Source organism: Eptatretus burgeri, chromosome 6, assembly GCF_056783735.1.
Source record: "Eptatretus burgeri isolate ZD-2024b chromosome 6, Ebu_testis_v1, whole genome shotgun sequence".
NCBI classification, from domain to species: domain Eukaryota; kingdom Metazoa; phylum Chordata; class Myxini; order Myxiniformes; family Myxinidae; genus Eptatretus; species Eptatretus burgeri.
Window position 1 is genome coordinate 91,748,987 of NC_140966.1, and position 23,909 is coordinate 91,772,895.

The 23,909-nt window shown below is 43.7% G+C and overlaps 1 protein-coding gene across 5 annotated transcripts in view; it reads left to right on the forward strand.

Annotated features, from left to right (window-relative positions):
• Positions 1-2,117: 2,117 nt before the first annotated feature.
• Positions 2,118-23,909, forward strand: part of LOC147025326 (carnitine O-palmitoyltransferase 2, mitochondrial-like) — a 138,191-nt gene continuing 116,399 nt past the window's right edge. For 3 of the 5 annotated variants that reach the window (XM_085886198.1, XM_085886201.1, XM_085886200.1), the window contains exons 1-4: positions 2,118-2,260; positions 2,946-3,063; positions 11,714-11,884; positions 12,170-12,250. In XM_085886198.1, coding sequence (XP_085742324.1) covers positions 3,020-3,063; positions 11,714-11,884; positions 12,170-12,250 — 296 coding nt within the window. In that variant the 5' untranslated portion in view covers positions 2,118-2,260; positions 2,946-3,019. The remainder of the gene's footprint in view (positions 2,261-2,945; positions 3,064-11,713; positions 11,885-12,169; positions 12,251-23,909) is intronic. The other 2 variants (XM_085886199.1, XM_085886202.1) reach the window with 1 other exon arrangement.

The window sequence follows — 23,909 nt, forward strand, 5'->3', positions numbered from 1 at the left end:
TACCCAACCAACCCCACAATTTTGATCATGTTGAAAACTCGACGACGGCATCCGAGCATAGTCGACTATCCCCGACCAGACGCTCGGGGGGGGGGGCAGTTCGGGTAAGCCGGTCGGGGCAGGTTGTGGGTCGATCGGGTCAGTGAGCGTGGACCTTAAGGTTATATTTTTTCATTCAATGTACTTATCCCTGTCAAATGACACTGGATTGGTATATGCACTTTAGGCACTAAGAGGAAATCATGTATGGGGAATCATTCATGTCATCAGATTTGAACTTGAATCAAGGGGTCAAGATCAAACGGGCATAAAATTGGCCAAAAACCTATGATATTGACCTTTATCTCATGACATTGACCTTGGATGATAATGACACCCTCTCCATTAGATTGGGCATACCCAAAACTATCATAATGCATACCAACATCATTGGAATCGGCCTAGTATTACTTGATGTATGACAATATTGGTTTTAGCCTATATCGAAACAGCCATCTTGGATTTGGGTGGCGCCACCGACCACACCCACCACTGGCACAACTTATGAATTGGGTTTCTGGGATCTGCCAACCCCACTCGACACCACGGGCACCCTGAAACATCTGCACCTTCCATGTTGAATAAGTCACCTAGCTCCTGGACTAAAAGGAGTCATTCTGCTCTTATGTGTATCTGTGTACCACAATGAGCATGGAGAAAAGAAAGAAAACCAGAGGAGGTCAGAGACAAGATTGTGGCCAAGCATGGAAAACCTCAAGGCTACAAGTCCATCTCCAGAGACCTTGATGTTCCTGTGTCCACTGTACGCAAAGTTATCAGGAAGTTTAAGGCCCATGGCACTGTAGCCAACCTCCCTGGATATGACCGCAAAAGAAAACTTGAACGAAGATTGCAGTGAAAGATTGTTCGAATGGTGGAGAAAGCACCTTGATCAACTGCCAAACAGATTCAAGCTGACCTTCAGACACAACATACTACAGTTTCAACTCGTGCCATCTCTCACCAACTGAATGAAAGGGGGTTCTATGGTAGGAGGCCCAAGAGGACCCCACTGCTGAGCGAGAGATACAGAAAAAGCCCGACTGCAGTTTGGCAAAACGCAATGGAACAAGCCAAAATCCTTCTTGGAGAATGTCCTGTGGACAGATGAGACCAAATTAGAGATTTTTGGGAAAGCACATCATCTCTATGTTTACAGAAAACAAAATGAAGCCTTCAAAGAAAAGAACACCATCCCTACAGTCAAATATGGAGAGAGTTCAGTGATGTTTTGGGGTTGCAGTGCTGCCTCTGGCACTGGGTGCTGTGAATGGGTGCCTGGCATCATGAAATCAGAAGATTACCAAGAAATTTTGGAGTGCAATGTTCAACCCAGCATCAGAAAGCTGGGTCTCCGTCGAAGTGTCATGGGTCTTGCAGCAGGACAATGACCCCAAACGCACTTCAAAACCACGCAGGAATGGTTCACGACAAAACTCTGGACTGTACTGAAGTGGCCAGTCATGAGTCCAGATCTAAATCCCATAGAACACCTGTGAGGAAATCTGAAAACAGCATTTGTGAGAAGGCACCCTTCAAATCTGTGAGAACTGGAGCAGTTTTCACAAGAAGAGTGGGCCAAACTGCCAGTAGAGAGGTGGAGGAAGCTTATTCATGGCTATAGGAAGTGCTTGACTGCATTTATTTTGTGCATAGCCTGTGCTCCCAAATGTAAGTTTAACCCACTTTTTTTTTTAAGCGCAGAGTATTGAATTTTTAAAATTCAGACACATATGCACGTGAGTACACACATCTTGCACACGGACGTGACCAATCGCTTAACCCTGCCTTTTGCTTCACGAGAGCAAGGTAATAAATTGCCACAACAGCTGGAAGAGAGAATTCAAGCAATTAGCTACTGTCAGAACAATAATTAATGAGATGAATTTGCTCATGCATTCATGGATTTCCAAATGAAATAAAATATCCATCCGAATGTCAGCAAATGTCGAAGTGATGAAGACAATAACTACTTATTTTCCAAAGTTCACTGACTTACCAATCCTCCAGTGTTGTAATACTATAAACCATTTACAGAAATGTGGAAATGTCAAGGATACAAAGTTCAACATTGCTGTGATTCAGATTGGGAAAAGGCTGCTCGGTGTACATCAGTGAAATTGGATGTTGGGTATATAATATGTTAGACTGTGCATTTCTTTTTGGACAAAATTTCCAGTGACATGTGATTCATTTTTCCTCTGCCACCGAAGGTGGAAAGGTTATGTTTTCACCCCTCTGTCTGTTTCTTTGTCTGTTTGACTGTTTGTTTGTCTGTCTTTGTGCAGGATATCTCAAAAAGTTTGGACAGATCCGGATGACATTTAGTGAGCAGGTTGGGTGTGTGACAAGGACGAACTGATTCAATTTTGGTGAAGATCCGATTTGGGATTCGATAATTTTTTCAGTGATTCTTGACCATTGAGAGATTGTGCTTGACTAATCTATATAATAGCACGATATCTCACAAAGTTTTTGACAGATTTTGATGAAATTTGCTAGACATGTTGCTTGTGTCACAGTGAAGAAATGATTCAATTTTGGTGAATATCTGGATCAATATTCGATAATTTTTTAGTGATTCTTCACCATTGAGAGACTGGGCTAAACTCCTATGAAGCACGATATTTCAAAAAGTTGTGTACGGATTTAAATGAAACTTTCTGGACAGAAGTAATTCTTCACCGTTGATAGATGGGGCTAAAAAGGATATGTCTCATGATATTTCAAAATGTATTGAGCCAGATATGTTATCGTGGATCAGGCATTACATGGCGGAGGTATGCACTCTATCAACTGCCCTTCTAGTTGTTTCTGATTTCCACAGACTGGGAATGAGATTTATAACTGTATAATGTGAAGTATAACTGTACAATGTGAATTATAACTGTATATTGTGATTCCAGATTTTCTTCTGAATCGTACGTTTGGAAAGCAAGACTCGCAAGAAGGAATTTCCTTCAGCTGATACAAAAGTGAAATGTCAAGAAATTATTTTTACTTCGGGATTTTCAAGAAAATGATGTAAGTTTCTTAATAATTACTTTGAACCCATTTTATCTACATTTCTGTTTCTACAATATACAGGACTGGTTGTCATCAACACAAACCCTGCTGTATACTCTACTTATTTCAGTGGTTTACTGAAACATCTGACAGCATAACATTTAGCACATGAGATTTGCGTTTTTTCCGATGATCCGATAAACCATCTGTTCAGTTTGGGTTGAAAGCAGACTCTGTTTCATAATGGTTCGAGTGCCCACTCTCTTTGTCTCAGAGTTTGGAGGTTCGAACCAGACCCTGTACGAGTTATACCAAGGTCTTTCAAAATGCTACGTGTGATGATAGAGCATGGACAAAGAGAGAAAAAAAAAACGATAGAGAATGGGCAAACCAGCATCGGTTGGCAACACCAGCACAGGTTTTGATTGGCCTAATAGCCTCCTCCTGTGTTAAAGGTCCTTGTAAGGGAACTCGTATTCATTGATTCAATGATGCTTCATTGCAGTTATAAATTCTAAGTCCACCCCCTTTCTCTAATAATTCATGGATCTGGTTTGTGGATCAGCACATGCAGACAACACTTATTGCCAAAACTAATGTTGTGAATTTGTGTTTTATTCCCAGAGATCAGACATTGAAGTGAAAATAAATGAAAATTTGCAAAAGGAAAGTGACTATGAGGAAAACAGCGTTGTTTTAAACATCTCACGAAAAAAAAAAACGTTGCGAATTAGCGTTGTGTAGTGGCACACCTGAAAGATTGATCCATCCTGCCATCCATTGGGACCATACTCTCGACACTCTGCAGAGAGCCAGTGCTGCCAAAGTAGTCTCCTGCACTATCAGGCACAATCCTGGATGGGTCGCCACTCCGACGCAGGATACTAGAATGGCTCAATCATCCCAGCAAGCTGGTACTCATTTTGCCGACCTCGGAAGGATGACATGCTGAGTCAACCCCACTTGGTATTAATTCAATGGTCAAGCGTGATTTGAACTCAGGACCCCAGGATCCCAAAGTTAAGAAACTCAGGTGGATGAAGGGCAGATAGGTTTTGAATGGCCAAAGAATCGACACTTTTGACGACGAAAGTGTCACCAGGCAGGTGGTCATTGATCTTACTGTGTGGAAGATCAACCCATTGAACTGTATCAAAGACTGGAAAGATTATGGCTATTCACGTGGGAGGCACCATTGTGTCACCACCGCACAGCCCCTGGTCTGTGCAGATGTCGCCATGTTGCTCGGCCCAATGATGATTCACCAGAGCCCTCATTGCATTGTGTTAATGTGAGAAAGTATTCACATCGACTTTGACTTTCAACTCAAAATTAACATTCAATATTCAAGATCTCCCTCAAATTTATCATGCAAGTCAAAATATTTCTGCTATGATTGGACCTCCAAATATAGCGCTTGGTAGTGCCAAACTTGCACTGCTCATATTCTTTCCATTCTTACATACAGTTCAATGGATCAACCATGTTATCCGTTGTGTTTAAAATCACAAGTGACACCAACCACTCCAAATTTTGTATGATTGGACTGTTATTTAATTATGGCATACACATGGTTGACGACATCATCTTCCAAGTTCACACAAAGAGCAGGAGGTAATGCAATTAACATAATTGTAAAGGTTGCCCTCCACAGAAGGAAGGCACCCCTCACCCAGTTGCAACAACCAATCAGCATAATGCGCGAGTCGTTTTTGGCTTCCTTCGACAAGTCGATTGAACATACACATATTTGTTGTTAAGTTAGCGTTGTGCAATGTTGTCACAATGGAGAGTTTGTCATGTAGGTGTTGATGTTTAGTTGCCTCCCTCGTTGGACTGCTGGAATAATTTGATGATCGGTACACACCGCTTCTCATCGAGTCATGAATAAAACACTGCTTTAATCCAGTAACCTTGCAGTCACGACAAATGGATTGCAGTGTTATGATTATAGTTACTACTGCATAATATTAACGTTTCCTTATTATTAGTACAAACACGATATTATTGCATGAAGAAAGGCTAATTTGTTACTCCCAAAGTAACAGCCTTCAACTCTCCCAAGGGAGGGGGGGCGGAGGGGGGAAACCCAGGCAAGAAGGCTGCATCAATCGCTCCAGGAAAAAACAATAACCTGAAGCAGCCTGAAGGTGAGGCTGAAGGAATATAGCCGAAGGCCTATACGTACTGTGTCGTTGGAAGGCTTGTGACGTAATATTTCAATATTTGATGATCATTTTAACAATCGCTTTGTTTGTGTTTCACACTGAATGGAAAATGCAAATGTTGGGCGTGGAAATTATGAGTATGACAGGTTCGACGAAATGTTAGGCCTGAACTGCATGAAAATATAAATGGCAGATGTTGGAGTCAGCTGTCGTGCATCCTCATGACGTCCAGACGTAATGATATAGCGTGACAGACAGACGGACAGAAAACTGCCGAGACTTTAATATATAGATAAGGCTCGATGTAAAATAAATCGATGTTTGCATTTATAAAACTCAGAAAAATCGAAACACAGAATACAGTACAAGACATGCTATATCAGTACACACCTGCACAAACAATGCAGTGACTATGTTTGTCGTTGTTTATCATGGTCTCTGAAGAAATAAAACATGAAATGGAGAAAGTAACGAAAGCTTCCTGTTGTTGAACTAATTTTTTTAATCTAATGCAACATGCGGGTTATAATTTCAATTTTACTCAGGAAGCCACTTTAAATGCATTCACCCAAAATGTAATACTATTCATTGAAAATATTCCAAAGTTCTCCTTCATAATTAACTTAACCATCAAACAATTACACGAAGATTACGCAATTATGAAGATTGTAAGGATACTCATTGTAAAATAGCTATAAAAAGTTGCTTGATTATATAATTCTATAGAATACAAGGAATGGTGTTTGCCCTCTATCTTTCACCATCTTCACACTTTATTTGTATGCGGAGTTGAGGCTCGTGGAAGAGTGAGAACACCGAACGGATCAGGATGCAACGGTACAAAAGGAACAGTGGAGGGGGGGGGGGGGGGGGGGAGTGAAAGGCCAACCGCAAAATTGAATGACAAAATAGAAGGAGATTTCAACAAATAATGGGTATGTGGAGAAATGAGAGGTTGATGGTGGCGGGTGGGGGGGGGGGGTTGGCACAAAATGGATACAGGAGCAAACTCTCAGGAAGGCAAAAATGGAAATATGGAATGAGGTGGACTTGGAGGGGGTATTGGAGGGTTAACAGCGGGAGAAAATTATTGTCTTGGGTCGGGGATATTCTGAGATGGTGGTGAAAAGCTGTCTTGAAGGCTTGGAGGGAAGAATGACATTGAAGAAAATGTGGAAGTTTGTTTCACAGGCAGGAAGAAAGTTTTCCAGAAACTTCACCACCTTATCAGATGTGAAAGACAGAGTTCAGGAGCAGTTAGGTGGAACTACATAGGGTGGGTACAGAGAGCCATGTATTGGGGATGCAATATTTGGAAACAAATACAGAATTGAGGCATTTGGCCTTCTGACGAGCAGAGTCGGCTGTGTTGTCATTTGAAGAGAGGGAAGGGATGGAAGGCAAGCATACACCAGAGATCGACCGAACAAGGCTCCATCAGGTTTTAGAACAAGGAAACAATTTTGAAAGTTCATTCTTGAGGTTGGCCATATGTTGTTTTCTGGCTCTCTTGAGAGTGGACACACTTGTTGTGGGCTTTCTGGAATATGCTGAGATTGGCTTCAGTAGGATTTGCTTTCCATGAAGAGAAGGTAAGTTGTTTCAGAACCACTATCTCAGGCCAAAAAAACAAGAAACATTTGTTTCCTATTGCATGGCCAAAAAAAATTGTGAAGGTAGGTAGGGATTTTATTTTTTTTTGACAATATTTTTTGCCATGAATACATTCATATCTTCTTTTTCTTTTGGCTAGCTCCTGTAAGGGGTCGCCACAGCGGATCACCCGTCTCCATTTCGCTCGATCCTCCACATCTTCCATTGACACTCCAACCACCCGCATGTCCGCCCTCATCGTATCCATGAACCTCTTCTTTGGCCTTCCTCTTCTCCTCCTGCCTGGCGGCTCCATCTTCAACATCCTTCTCCCGATATACTCTGCTTCCCTCCTGTGCACATGTCCAAACCATCTCAATCTCGCCTCTCTCACTTTGTCTCCAAACCGTCCGACCTGTGCTGTCCCTCTAATATACTCGTTTCTTATCCTGTCCATCCTCATCACTCCCAACGAGAATCGCAGCATCTTTAACTCTGCCACCTCCAGCTCCGCTTCCTGTCTTTTTGTTAGCGCCACCGCCTCCAAACCATACAACATAGCTGGTCTCATTACCGTCTTATATACTTTCCCCTTCACTCTTGCAGCAACCCTTCTGTCGCAAATCAGTCCTGCAACTCTTCTCCAACCACTCCATCCTGCCTGCACTCTCTTTTTCACTTCTCTCCCACACTCTGCGTTACTTTGGACAGTTTATCCCAAGTATTTAAACCCATCCACCTTCCCCACCTCAACTCCTTGCAACCGCACCATACCACCACCCTCTCTCTCATTTACGCACATGTACTCCGTCTTACTCCGACTGACTATCATTCCCCTTCTCTCCAGTGCGTACCTCCACCTCTCGAGGCTCGCCTCAGCCTGCTCCCTACTCTCCCTACAGACCATGAATACATTCATATAACTCGATTAAAAATGTTTATTTTCCTGAGTGGTAGTGGTGGTGGTGGTAGTGTGGTGGTGGTGCACTCGACTTGCTAAAATGCACTTTATGCTGACTTAAATTTCTCTACATATTTAACAGTGCATGCATGCTGAAAATATGCATTGTTTATTAATGTATATATATATATATATATATATATATATATATATATATATATATATATATATATATATATATATATTGTTATGGTTTCTCACCACTCCGGCGTGCGAGCGACTGCTTTTAACTAATCGCAACCGCGTGCCCACGGGATGTGGCAAACCTCGTCGCAGCTTTCGGATCAATGCCGAAATCCAGCTACGGGTGTGTTTTTAATCACACCGTAAATCAGCCAACTATTCTGCCCACGCGCGACAGGGTCCGAAGGCCGAATTATCGATTTACCGAAGTATGCGCGCAGACAGAAATGCCGGGGTTGGAAACTTCGACGGGACCTGCTTGGAAACAAGCCACTTAAGCAGCTCGCTCCGTTTGCGATTTGCCGAGCGGTGTATATCGCCAAGCCCTGCCGGATCCAATTAATTTATCGGCTACTTAAAAACCCAGCTAGTATCCCGAACGCAATACGGCAACTCAATGACAGGAATGGATGCAACGAACACGTGAACATTTAAACAATGACATTTATTTCACACACAACACATATGCACTCATGCAGGTATTGAAACACGAATGCAATGAATGAGGGTAAGGGACAGGACACGTGCAAACAAAGAACTACAACCGTTCTATTATTTCTGTACATCGTAGAGATGAAGGTGAGGCGATGTTGAGGAGTGTCTTGGTTGGCGCTGTGGTGGGGATGGCGTGGTTGTTGAGAGGCGGTTGTGGTTGTTCAGATGTGGTTGTTCCAAAAAAAAGATAGCAAAAGAATAATGGCTGACTCAAAGATCACAGCCCGGTTACACGAATAAAACCCTTTCGACATCGGTGGGGAAATCTAATCTGAACACACACTTATCGACATAACTGATCTCTGGGAAGCCTGAATGGTGTTCTGTGAATTTCCACAACCGTAACACTATATATATATATATATATATATATATATATATATATATATATATATATATATATATATATATATATATATTAAAAGTTTAACAGCAAGTCTATTGCACTACCACCAGCACCAGCACACTACCACACCACTGCCACCACACCACCCACCACAAAATCACCACCATCACCACCATCACCACTGTCACCATCACCACCATCACCACCACAATAGATGAAACTAACCGTGTAAAGACCGATCCACAAAGCAGTCCTCGTGCACGTTTGACTCGGGCGCTGCCATATTGAAACTCTCACTGATGTTACACGCGGATTCAAAATGGCGCCGCCCGAGTCAAACATGCCCGAGTCCAAATTGTCAACAAATATCGTAGGGTCGTATATAAAAGCAATGGGTCGGTAGGAAACCGGAAACAAACTCCTTTTTTTGTTTGGCCTCATCACAAGATTCAGTGTAACATGGGCAGTGAGATGGGTAGGATAACTGAGGATGAGTTGGGATGAATCTGTGCATGAGGGAGAGCTGGTTTCTGTGGAAAAATTCCAAGGCTGAGTTCATATCAGGGGCAGCAGATATAGGAGACCAGTACTGCTGTGGGATGGTTGCTTGCAGTCCCTATCAATCTGTCTGAGTGAACTGCCAGACTTGCTCGTGCTGAGACAGCTCTTTGAGAATAGCCAGAGAGATGTTGATTCTTCAAAGTAAATGATTAGAATATGAGATGAAACAATTGGAGTAGATGAATAACAGGAAAAATTTTTTGGGAGTTTGTCGTCACCAACTCCTGAAGGGAGGATTTGTTATTTGGAGAGATTCAAGTCAGAATGTTCACAGGTTGAATCAGTCCCATGGAGTCACAAAAATCCTTTGGATATATGCCATGGCTGGTGAGAGAGGTTCTGGACCAACTCCCAACCAACTTTCATGGTGACAATTTAAATTTCCACAGATGAGAAAGAGACCGTTGGGATGAGTGATTAAAAGTTAGTTTATGTTGAGAGAGAGAGAGAGAGAGAGAGAGAGAGAGAGAGAGAGAGAGAGAGAGAGAGAGAGAGAGAGAGAGAGAGAGAGAGAGAGAGAGAGAGAGAGAGAGAGAGAGAGAGAGAGAGAGAGAGAGAGAGAGAGAGAGAGAGAGAGAGAGAGAGAGAGAGAGAGAGAGAGAGAGAGAGAGAGAGATAGATAGAGAGAGAGATATATATATATATATATATAGAGAGAGAGAGATAGAGATAGATAGATAATGATGTAGATGTCACTGTTGTGGGGGAAGGGTTGATTGACCAAGCGCTTCGCTGTCAGATTCTTTGTGAAGAAGATTAATAAGATGAAAAGATTATGGTGAATAAGAATAACATATGGGGTACTCCAGTTGGAGAAATAAGGGATGAAGCATTTTATAATGTTTTGAAATGCTTTTAAAGGAGGAAGTGTTTATAGTTAATGAAGATTCAGTATGGTGATATTGAGAAAAGGGAAAAAAATAAATGAATGGAGTCCAAGAAGTAAAAGTTATGAATTAATTAATTAATTTTGAAGCGAAGAGGGGAAATTGAAAAATGTTGTAGAGGTAGAAAGTACAAGAATTCGGAAGAAAGAAGCAAAATGAGGAACACGGCAACAAAATGGAAACGCTTTTCATATTGGCTATCTGATGAGTCGGCCATGGCCAACACAAAAACAAATTTGATAAATACAGCACAACAACATATTATTAGTCCCCAATGGACTTCGTACAAAACGGGGTTAAGGGATTTGGTCTCGAGTTTCGTGTCTGTGTGTGCACGCGTGTGTGCATGCGTGCATCTGCAACCATATCTCAGGCATGTATGGACCGATTTAATTCGTACTTGGCACAAATACAACAAATTATGGTCTACATAAGTTTGTCATTTTGTTTCACGATGCAATAAAATATGGCCGATCGGCGACCATTTTGTGACGTAAATGTGTTCCCAAACCATTTCTCAGATATGCATGGTCTGATTTTGTTCAAACTTGGCACAAACACAATCCATGATGGTGCACATGTGAGATTCGTTTTATTTTGTGATCTGATCAAAGATGGCCAACTGGGAGATTGGCGGATATTTCGTTGTTAAAAACAACAACCCGTTATTGAACACATGCTCAACCATTTCTTAGACATGTATTTACCGATCTTGTTCAAACTTGGCACACAGAAAGGGAATGATAGCTTTCATATGTACATCACTGTTTCACGATCATATCCAAGATGCCTGACTGGCGGCCATTTTATTTGTAAAAAAACTCAATCTTGAACATGTCCTAAACCATTTATCAGACATGCATTTACTGATGTTGTTAAAACTTGGTGCACAGATGAGGAAGTATGGCTGACATATATATGCACATTGTTTCTTTTAGCGATCAGATCGAAGATGGCTGATTGGTTGCCAGGTTGCTACTTCAATGTGTCCCCAACCATTTCTCAGACATGCATGTTCCGATTTTGTTCAAACTTGGCAAAAGCACAGTACACAATGGCATAAATGTGCACATCACTTTATTTTGTGATCAGATCAAAGATGGCTGCCTGGTAGACTGGTGGCCATTTTCGTTTAGTTTACCCTTCAACTCTGCACAGCAAAATCACTATAACATTGGGGGCTATGCCATTTTACATCTCTTTTACTTGTTTACTACATAAAATTGGACATAAATCCAAACAACAATACAGGGACGAAGATATAACAGAAAAAACATGATAAATCTGGTTCAGAAAACTGAGCTTTAATGAGGCGGAAGTGGCAGCTGCATATTTGACCATAAAATCAAATATTTTAAGTGAAATACCTGAAGCAAATACAATTGTGGTAGTTTTTGTCAAATTATAGAAAAGCACAAATCATCAGGTGATCACAGCCTGTACTTTACACAAATCTCTTTCTGTGAGGATGCAGGGCCTGGTCATTGGTACGACAGGCAACAATCCACAAGCATTTTCCCTGCCACTGCAATACATTCTGGAACAGATACCTGTCTACTGCATTGAAAGTTGAAGATCCTGGCTTCCATGTGTTGGAAACCTCAATGGGAAACCAGGAAATGTCACACCTCCAGAAGCTTCCAAGGTGGGGCCACTGTTGACACATAAAGCCTTTTTTGAGGTCTCTTTTGGTGGAGCTGATAAGAAAACAGATTTCACTTGGTTAAAAAATTTCCAATTCCTGCAATTTATGACATGTCTGTACAGGGATGCATGATAAAAACCTTTGGTGCCCATTGTTGACCTGATCTCTGTCAGAGTTTGTAATTATCAAGTGAGGTGTGTATTCGGGGGAAACAGAAACTTGTATTTATTAACCTGAAGTGGTGTTCTGCTGAAATATATGACCTGACGTACTGTTGTGTTGCAGGTTACCTGTACCAAGGTTGGAAGACACTATCCGGCGGTACCTCAGAGCACAACGGGCGCTGCTTGATGATGAAGCATATCGGTACGTTGGTGTTGAGATGTTATTTATTTATTTGCTTTTTTTTAGATGGCCTACTGGGACCTCAGAAGTCCAAGCCATGCCTGTTTGTAAGGCACAAACAAATGAACCCCAATACGTGGGAATCATACATCCAATAACAGAGTCACTTGCATGGATGTGATAATTGAATGACTTATGTTGAACAGAATAACAAGCTGAAGGGATGTATGGACATCAGATTACAATACATGGCCAAAACACAAAAGTAATGTCCTTCTTTTGATGATCAAATACCTGAGCTAAAGCCAAAATTATGTGATGATGTACCCAAGCAAACTATTCCTTAACTTCAGCCTCTGTCATCGTAATCTTACTTAAGCCTGGTGCCTAACTCAACAAGTCCAGTGAGAAGCTTGCAAATGCCAACAGGCTTTTTACTTTTCTTTCGGGTAGTGTGTGTCGTTCACTTTATAATCTTAGTCTCTGAAGAATGACGCTGACATTTTTTGGAAAAGGGAGAAGAAAATTTAAACGAGGTGTCAGTGGCCAAAGTAATGTAATTGCTTGATGTCATTCCGAGGCTGTATCATGCAGAATGAAAAGTGTGCAGACATTGAAGGATGAAAGACATGTCACAGCATCTCTTGCTCCACAAACTACCAAGGCAGAGCAGCCTCTTTATACTTGCTTATCTTAAACACTATCTGAAAACAATATTTTCTACTTACAGCCTTCTCTCCACATTGTGAGTTTCCCACTCTTGCAAGTCAACAGCTTACCCAAAGTCTATTTTCTCAGCGTGTCATGTGAACATTATCTGCAGCTGCATTTGCTTTCCAGACATGACTGAGAAAATGTGTAATGCCTCTCGTAGAGTACAGTAGTACTCCACATAGAGGGATGATGTGGGGGAAAAAATGTCTGCACATTCAAATGTGTACACAGGGATATGCTCATAAACGCCTATCGAGTGAAGGCAAAAGCATTTGATAGCCAGAACTTTTATTCTCGCGTGTTTCCTCAACTACCAAAACTTAAAAAGACGCCAGAATATATCACCAAAGTATATTCTTTCGAGAATCGAGAGATTGCTGAAGCGCCAATTTTACTTCTTCTTCTTCTTCTTCTTCTTCTCCTTCTCCTTCTCCTTCTCCTTCTCCTTCTCCTTCTCCTTCTCCTCCTTCTCCTTCTCCTTCTCCTTCTCCTTCTCCTTCTCCTTCTCCTTCTCCTTCTCCTTCTCCTTCTCCTTCTCCTTCTCCTTCTCCTTCTCCTTCTCCTTCTCCTTCTCCTTCTCCTTCTCCTTCTCCTTCTCCTTCTCCTTCTCCTTCTCCTTCTCCTTCTCCTTCTTCTCTTCCTTCTTCTCTTCCTTCTTCTCTTCCTTCTTCTCTTCCTTCTTCTCTTCCTTCTTCTCTTCCTTCTTCTCTTCCTTCTTCTCTTCCTTCTTCTCTTCCTTCTTCTCTTCCTTCTTCTCTTCCTTCTTCTCTTCCTTCTTCTCTTCCTTCTTCTCTTCCTTCTTCTCTTCCTTCTTCTCTTCCTTCTTCTCTTCCTTCTTCTCTTCCTTCTTCTCTTGCTTCTTCTCTTGCTTCTTCTCTTGCTTCTTCTCTTGCTTCTTCTCTTGCTTCTTCTCTTGCTTCTTCTCTTGCTTCTTTTCTTCTCTTCCTTCTTCTCTTCCTTCTTCTCTTCCTTCTTCTCCTCCTCCTTCTCCTCCTCCTCCTTCTTCTCCAACTTCTTCTTCTTCTTCTTCTTCTTCTCCTCCTTGTGGTTCTTGTCCATGTGGTTCTTCACCTCTCAAAACAATGTAAAACTGTTACCCGATCTACCTCAATATCTGCTGAAGCTATGATGGTGATTCCAACACGAGGAAGTTCCATTGTCTCTGGGCTTATGCATGCAACACAACATTAAAAAATGTATAAACATATATATATATATATATATATATATATATATATATATATATATATATATATATATATATATATATATATATATATATATATATACAGTATATATTTATTTTTGTGTGTACCAAGACGAGGCTCATGGAAGAGCTTATACGCAGAAACATATAACAAAGCAGGAGACAAGAGGGGCGGAAGAGTGAATCACAAAATAGTGGGGAACAAAGACAATAGAATATCTGTGGAAGGGAGAGAGATGAGGCTGGGTACACAGGGTAAACAAGATGGTATTTCAGGGAATTTGTTGAATAGTATAGCAGATAAGCTCTCATATTTTCACAAATTGTGGATTTTATGAGTAAAGTATGAAATTTCTAGCATAGTTAGGTCATACCATAATGTTTATTTTCGGATGTGGAGGGAAGTCAGATTTGACCTCTGAGGGGACAGTGAGAAGTTAAATCAAAGATGGCCAATAGTCACCCATTTCTAATGTTCAAACGTCCTTGATTTTGGAACCAGACTGTGCAGAAAAACATTTACGGTGTCATTTCCAACTAAATTTGGGATTCCCATTCATTTGATGATACCTTTGAGAATGTCAGAATTCAAGGAAATGAATTTCGGTCAAGGTCAAGGTCAAAAATTATCAAAAAATAAGCAATCAGGTTAAGGCACTTGTGACAGTTTCAGTCAGGTCAGGTTAGATCTGTGACCTGCTACAGGTACCATGTAAACCTGCACTAACCTGTTCCATGGTCGGGTTGTCAGCAACAAAACCGTCTCCCCCACCAGGTTTTCTGGTGAGGAGGGTGTTTGTATAAGGACACCCAGCAGGATTAAAAACAAAACCTGTCAAAGGGCAGAGGAGCTCCTTGTGAGCCAACGGCCATCCATATCCAGTGCCCAACTGTGTCTGCAGACGGCCTCTTGCAGTTGGGTTCCTTTTTTATCAGGAGGTTGGTGGCAGGATTTGCACTCCGGCCACCGTAAAACCCTTCATTCCGCAAAACACAAAAACGCAAAAAAATCTGAAAACCCACTCTGTGGGAGTAGCTACTGTGCAGCTTCCCTTCTCAGGGCAGCTCACCGGATGACGGGAATGGGGCAAAGCCTTCGGGACCCCCAATCTTTGATAGGAGGGAAACCACGGGGTAACATCCCTGGGTCAGATTGCGGGAGAGTGTGTCGGAGTGGTGCTGAGGTGTCGTCCACCAGACGGCGGTCTCCTTGGGTTAGACTGAGGTCAATCTCCTTTGCACCCCTTCGGGTGGGTGCCTGGAATGTCCTATCCCTAAGAGAGGATGATCACCTGTCTCTCTTATCATCTGAGCTCAAGCGTTTGGACTTCGGGATTGCAGCTCTCTCTGAGGTTTGGAGACCAGATTGCGGCGAGATAATGGTGGGTGGTTACACCTACTATTGGTCTGGTTGCTCTGATGGTTAACATACCCAAGGAGTTGCTGTAGCTGTGTCCAATAAGCTGACCCCAATGATAATTGAGGTAACACCGGTCAACGAGCGTATTATGAGATTAAGGATTCATCACTCCTTCGGTGTCATTTCCGTGGTCTCTGTTTATGCTCCGACTGAGGGGAGTGATCACACCGTGAAGGATGCATTCTACGCCACCCTCGAGTCTGTGGTTGATCAGTGCCGCAGACGAGATACACTTCTAGTCTTGGGGGATTTCAATGCATCGACTGGAACTGATAGGGATGGTTATGTGATGTGTGTTGGTCCCCATGGGTCAGGAACTATGAACCAGAATAGCACTAAGTTCCTTGACTTTGCAAGAAGTCATGGACTTAGGGTGGCTGGTTTATGGTTTCAGCGCCCACAAGCTCATCGCTGGACTTGGTATTCCAACGCTGGTGGTGCGGCAAAGGAGATTGACCATGTCCTCATTGACGTTCGCTGGAGGATGATCTAGAACTGCAGGATGTACCGGAGTGCTCAGTTCCTCAATACTGACCACAGGCTTGTTGTAGCAACTCTAAAGCTGCACCTTAAATGCTGGAGAATGGTACCATCCCAGCCGAGGCTGGATGTTGGCAAGCACAGGGATGAGAGAGTAGCTGAGGAGTTTGCGAACAGGCTGAGTGGACACTTTGGGGGGTCTGGGTGCTTTGGGGGTTCCTGAAGAGTTGTGGAGTGCCTTCAAGACCACCGTCCTTGATATTGCCGGTGGATGTCTTGGAACTCACCGCAGGGCAAAGAAGAATTTTTTCTCTCAAGGGACACTGGATACCATTGACCACAGTCTGAGGGCCAGGCTGAATGGCAGAGCTGAGCTGTTCAGGGAGCTGAGGCGTAAAACTGCACGTGCACTGAGAGTGGACAAGGAGGCTGATGTGCGAGGAATCTGTGAGGGGGTAGAGCATCACCTGTGGACAGGTGATTCTCGTCCCGCTTGCAGGGGAATTCACGCATTGCGTTCATCCAAGCCCATGCCTCAGAGCACTGCAGTTAGAGCAGAGAGTGGTAGGCTCTTGACAGAGGAGTCTGAAGTGAACAGCCGCTGTGCCGGTTACTTTGAACGGTTGTACCGGGCTGATCCCCCAGCTGCTGAGTTGGACGTCAAGGGTGTTACAATCCCTGTTGCTGAACCTCGAATCAACTGTGGTCCACCTTTGCTTGTGGAAACACAGGCTGCCTTGAACCGGTTGAAACGGGGCAAAGCTCCAGGGATCTGTGGCATCCATGCTGAACTTGTCAAGGCTGTTGGAAATGCTGTACTCATGTCGTTGCATGCAGTTTTGTGCTCTGCCTGGAACACAGGCATCATCCCAACTGATTGGAAGAGGGGCCTTGTTGTTCCTCTCTGGAAAGGGAAGGGTGATCGCCAAGACTGCAACAACTACCGAGGGGTGACGCTGCTCTCAGTGCTGGGCAAAGTCTTTGCTCGGATAATTCTTGATAGGGTCCACCACCATCTGCTTGAGCACCAGCATCCAGAGCAGTCAGGCTTTACAACAAAGAGGTCAACGATTGACCGTATCCTTGCAATTCGTGTCCTCACCGAACGCAGAGGAGAGTTTTGGCAGGGGCTGCTTGCAGCCTATGTTGATCTCTGTAAAGCGTTCGATTCAGTGAATCGGGATGTCTTCTTGAGGATTCTTGGTCTTCGTGGGGTGCCACCAAAACTGATCGATCTGATGTCTGAACTCTACTCTGGTACTGAAAGTGCTGTGAAGTGTGGTGGTACCATCTCTGACTTATTTCCAGTTGTTACTGGAGTTCGTCAGGGGTGTGTACTGGCCCCCACACTTTTCAGCACTGGTATGGACTGGATTCTAGGGAGGATGTCGGAGAGATCAAGCTGCGGTGCATCGTTTGGGAATGTCAAGATCTCTGACCTTGATTTTGCAGATGATGCAGTCATCTTTGCGAAGATTTTATATATCCTTTTTGGGGCCCTCGAGGTGCTGAATGAGGAGTCGGAGCCGCTGGGATTACAGGTTTCTTGGGTCAAAACTAAGATCCAGGCTTTCGGTGACATCTTGGATGCTGCTGTCCTGTCTGTGTCTGTTTATGGTGAGGATGTTGAGCTTGTGGAGAGATTCACTTACCTTGGCAGTGATATTCATGTCTCTGCTGGCTGTGAATCAGAGGTCAATAGACGCTTGGGTCGGGCCTGGGGAGTCATGGATTCGCTGGATCATGGGGTGTGGCACTGCCGTTACCTGTGCGGGACGACGAAAGTACGAGTCTTCAGGTCCTTGGTACTTCCAGTCTTGCTCTATGGATGCGAGACTTGGACTCGGACCAAGGATCTGAGATGGAGACATAATTCCTTTGCTGCCAGGACTCTTCGGAGAATCCTTGGCTATCGCTGGTCGAATTTTGTGTCCAACGAGCGGTTGCTGAGAGAGACTCTGATGAGATTTGTTACCTGCATAGTCCGTGAGCGTCAGTTGCGGCTGTATGGACATGTGGCTCATTTTCCTGACGCTGATTCTGCTCACCAGATTCTATCAGCGGGGGAGTCTCGTGAGTGGATGAGGCCAGTGGGCCGATCACATGCCTCGTGGTTGCAGCAGGTTGACCATCATCTCAAGGAGATGGGGATGGGCCGGGCATCTGCCTGGGGGATGGCCAGACAGAGGCCCCTGGAGTACTGGCAGAAAGTGGACGCAGCGACGCGCTGTTCTGGCACATGCTCCCATACCTGACCTGACCTGACAGTGCTGGAAGAGATGGGGAATCCATTTCTAGAACACAGTCAAGACCTACTAGTCATTGACACAAGGGACATCGTGACCACCCAAGTGGCTGAAACTGTGAGAAGGATCGAGACTCTTGGTGAGAAGCAGTACACCGTTTGTGAGAGAAAGCCTGGAACAGTGTACAACACCTATCACACAAACACTTCCAAAGAACAAGTTGCCACTGTTCAGTAGGCCACCACTCAAGATTAAGTCAAAATAGAAGGCACAGCTCGCAGCACTGAAGAGTGACTGTGATCTCTTTTCAAGGCTGTACATGTCCTGTCAAACACAAGATGGAGACATAGACAATTTATTCTCCCATGAAAACCAGGCAGCCCCGCCAGCTCTGTCAACTGGAGGGAAAAATTCGGTTTGGGGTTAAATCAGATCTACTTCGCCGACTGGAATCAGATCTGCTCAAAAAGAATAGTGTGCCTATGGCTGATGCAACAATTCTTGATGGTGTAGCTGTGGTTCAAATGCTAAATCCGGGAATATGAAGAACATTTCAAGAGTATGGAGAAAGAGTGTTTGCACCATACATATCTGCTCAACTTGAAAAAGCAGCTGCATTGACCTTGTCTGGGATGTATACCTACCCACCAGCCTCAAAGCCTCAACAAGACAGAAGAGGGGAAAGGGCACCAGGAAAAGAGTGGCTCCTTCTACTGTGATGCCAAACAACTGGAAGGACTTCCTTCGATGCGATGATAACAAAACCGAATTGTTTGCTTTCCTGTCACGCGTAGTTGTTAATCTTCCTCTAGCAGAGGGCAAGGAACTGTATGCAACAGATGGAAGTGGAGTTCTTTGCTCTCCGGCTGAGTCGTACTTGGCCTGCCTTGCCCCATGTTCACAGGAGGAGGCCGACACTCGTCTACTTCTGCATGTGGCAGATGCTGTGCAAAAGGGGTGTAAGAAGCTGATTATACGTACTGTTGATACTGATGTGGTAGTACTGGCTGTAGCTTCATTCAGCATGACAGCTCCTAATGAGCTGTGGGTTGCCTTTGGTGTTGGGTCAAGCTTTCGTTACATAGCTGTTCATGAAATGGTTGCCACAATGAATCCAACACAGTGTCTGACTCTCCCAGTCCTTCACGCTTTCACCGGGTGTGACACTGTATCTGCATTCGCTGGCAGAGGAAAGAAGACTGCCTGGGAAACTTGGAAGTCTTTCCCAGAGGTGAATGATGCTTTCAATGAACTCCTCTGGATGCCAAGTGAGGTCAGTGAAGGATCAATGTTACTGCAAGAGCGATTTGTGGTGCTAATGTACGACCGAACCAGTGAGAGCATGAAAGAGAATCATGCCACGAAACAGCTCTTCACACAGAAGTCTAGAACTCCAGAGAACATTCATCTAACCCAGGCAGCACTCAAACAGCACATCAAGCGCACTTGCAACCAGGCCAACTGTTGGAACCAGGCATTGGTCCTGGATCCAGAGATGCCAGAGTCATCTGACTGGGGCTGGACAAAGGAAACAACTGGGTGGCAGCCGCTTTGGACCACTCTCCCCGAAGCATCAAAATTGTGCCGTGAATTGCTCCGTTGTCGCTGTGAGAAATGATGCACTGGACGGTGCAAGTGTGCCAAAGCTGCGCTCAAGTACACTGCACTGTGCTTCTGTTCTGGAGGCTGTTCGATTTTGAACACTACCATTACCATCATCACCATTGCTATTAATAAAGTCTTAAATAGATGAGCAGCATGGGACTATTCTGTTAATTTTTTTTGTATTATTATCCCTATAGTGTTAAAATAGAAGCGAAGTTTCGCCATGTTGCATGGGTCCAATCCATTGTCTTTACCAAACGAATGTCCAAAAGTTTTTAATGTAATTTGACCTTGACCTTTATCGAAATGCATTTCCTTGGCTCCTGGCAATCTCAAAAGTAACACCAAACGAATGGCCATTCCAAACTTAGTTGTGAATAACACCTAAAATGTTTTTTTACACTGTTTAGTTCCAAAATTAAACGCGTTTGAACATTAGACCCGGTGGACTGGCTGCCATCTTGGATTTGACCTCTCACAGTCCTCAGAGGTCAAATCTGACTTCCCTCCACATCTTAAAATGAACATTATGGTATTCCATAACTATGTGGAAAATTCATGCTTTTCTCATAAAAGTAAAATGCACAATTATTGTGCTTATCCGATGTACTACTGTAGAAGGAAAACAGGGAATTTGGAGGTGGGTTTAGGGTCGATGAACAGGGGTAGTGAAGATGAAGATTTTGGAGGGGGAAAAATATGAGATGGTGGTGAACAGCTGTTTAGAAGACCTGGAGGGATGAGTGGGATTGAAGAGAATGTGGGAATTTATTCCAGATGTGGGAAAAAAAGAGGAATGAAAGAGTGAAGGTGAGGAGTGATTCTTGATTTTGGCAGTTTCAACAGAGGGGGAATTTGGAGGACCTTGAGTGCCCTGAGGAAATATAGGGAGAGGGGGGACAGATCACCAACAGAGTGGGGGGAGGTGGGCAAGGCCATAGAGGAGACAGTGAAAGACAGAAAGACCACCAAACTGCCTCTGTTGAGAGAGTGAGAGACCCAAAGACTCAGCTTCATCTCGGGAGATACCATTGATCTTAAAAAAGTTTTGGTTTCCACAGCATAAAGTCGAGGTCGGTATGAGGCAGGAGCACCACCACAGAGTGGGGAGCAGTACTCCATCACACTATGGATGAAAGCTTTGTAAATGGTTGGAAGCTCAGGTGTACTAAGGAAGGATGTTGCATGATGGAGGATGATGAGTTCGGATGGTGAGCTTGGGATCCAAGGATCCTGAGATCAAATCCCATTCAGATGTTAAATTAATACCAGGTGGGGTTGACTCTGCCTGTCATCCTTCCGAGGTCGTCAAAAATGAGCCAGAATGCTGGTATACTGTGTCGGAGTTGTGTCCAATAGCCAAGGAGACTGCTTAGGCAGCACCAACGCTTTGCACAGAGTATGGCCTCAATGGATGGATGAAAGCCCAGTCAGCTACTGGCTTTGGAGGCCAGCTTGTAGAATTATGGCTTTCCCAGGAAAGACAGTGGTAGATAGTTAGACCAAAAAGCTTGAATGGAAGGACTTCAAGGGAATTGTTGAGAGAGTAAATGCAGGGGTTCCAGATGGTCTTTTTGGAGAGACATGTGAAGGTATGCCTGGTGTTGGCTTTATAGTTAGGGTGGCGGGCTTAGGATCCGAGGGTCCTCAGTTCAAATCCCGCTCAGCTGTAGAATTATTACCAGGTGGGGTTGACTCACCCTGTCATCCTTCCGAGGTAGGCAAAATGAGTGCCAGAATGCTGGAATACTGTGTCGGAGTGGTGACCCGTCCAGGATTGTGCCCAATAGCCAAGGAGTCTGAGGCAGCACCAACGCTCTGCAGAGAGTATGGTCCCAATGGATGCATGGATGGATGGTGAGGGTGTGAGATTTGTCAGGATTGAAAGACGTATTCCAAGTGTTTGACCAGCTTCTGATTTTATCCAGGTCTGCAGAGAGTGAAGTGTCTGCTGCCTGCTGATCAGAGTGATGACAGATGGTACGGTAGAGGGTGGAGTCATGAGCAAAGAGATAAAGAGGATTTTCCAGAGAGTCAGAGAGATCATTGATGAAAACCAGAAAAAGCACAGGGCCAAGAACACTTCCTCGAGGAACTCCAGCCTGGACGGGAAGAGGAGATGAGAGAATTCCATTAAGAGCCATGCCTTTACTGTGGCAGGAGGAAGTCCACAAGCCATGACTTGAGATTGCCTTGGATACCACAAGAAGATAATTTGGTCAAAAGTGTGGGATATCAGACAATATTGAATGTTCACGATTTGTTTTGGGAGATGATTCTGATCTGATGTTTGGCATTTACCGCCTCCATCCATTGCTGGGAAAGGAGAAGTAGCGTATCCAGGGTTGAGTGACCTGGTCGAAATCCAAATCGATGATCAGAATTCAAGCCATTGGAAAAGAGGAAGGATTTGATGTCAGAATCGATGATGGATTCCATGATCTTGCTGATGATTGGGAGCAGGCTGATTGGTCTGTAGTTGCAGGGATCTGTTTTTGCACCTTTTTATGCAGAGTGGTCATGTTTGCTGATTTCCAAGCAGATGGTAGAAGACCTTGAGTAAATGAGGGTGAATAGAACAGAGAGAAGGTGAGCAAGAGCAGCAGAGAAAGTTTTTAGAACACAAGGGCTGATGCCATCTGGAAAAATTGCAGAATCTGAGTTGAAGTTTGACAGCAAGCTCTCCACCTTGTCAGGAGAAAAGGCCACAGAGTCCAGGAACAGCTGGGTGTGACTGGGTAAGGTGGCTACAGAAAGTGATGGGTTTTGGACACAAGATTTTGAAGCAAACACAGAGTTTAGGCATTCAGCCTTTTCACATGCTGTCAGCTGTGCAGCCATTTGAGGTAAGGGAAGGGATTGATGGGGAACATACACCAGAAACGTACTTAACTGGATGCCAACAGGGAATGGAGGAGTGAGACAGATTTGAGAGTTCAGACTTGAGATCAGAAAGATGTTTTCTGGCTCTCCTCAGGTAGACACACACTTGTTCCGAGCTTTGTGGAAAGATGGACTGGAAAGATAGTTATGGACTATGTCTCTAAGAAACATATTAATGAACTCTGTCAGGAAGGAACATAGTTATGGACTCTGTCAGTAAGAAACATAGTCATGGACTATATCTTCAAGGAACATATTTATGGACTGTAAGGAATATAGTAATGGACTATGTCTGTAAGGAACATAGTTATGGACTCTGTCTGTAAGGGACATAGTTATGGACTCTGTCTGTAAGGAACATAGTTATGGACTGTCTGTAACGAACATGGCTATGGACTATGTGTGCAAGGAACATAGTTATGGAATGTCTGGAAGGAATATAATTATGGACTATGTCTGAAAGCAACATAGTTATGGACTCAGTCTGAGAGGAACGCAGTTATTGTCTATCTATGTAAGGAACAGTTATAGTCTTTCTCTGTGAGGAACATAGTAATGGAATATGTCGAAGGAAAATAGTTATGGACTATGTCTCTAAGGAACATAGTTATGGTGTCTCTCTCTAAGGAACATATTTATGGACCCTGTCTATAAGGAACATAGTTTTGGACTAGGTCTGGAAGGAACATAGTTCTGGACCCTGCTTGGAAAGGACATAATTACGGACTGTTTCTGCAAGGAACATAATTATGGACTATGTCTGTAAGGAACATTGTTATGGACCTTGTCTGTAAGGAACATAGTTATGGACTATGTCTGTAAGGAACATGTCTGTAACCAAATGAGTTATTTTCGCCACTTCTTGAAAGATGCTCCAAATGCAATGCAGCTTGTTTAGACAGCTCCATATTTTGGTGTAAGGAATATAATTATGGACTCTGTCTGTAAGGAACACAGTTATGGTCTATGTCTGCAAGGAATGCAGTTATGGTCTATGTCTGTAAGGAACATAGTTATGGACTGTCTGCAAGGAACATCGTTGTGGATTCTGTCTGTATGGAATATTGTTGTGGACTGTCTGTGAGGAACATTATTGCTTCAACAATAGCAACCCCTCAATACCCC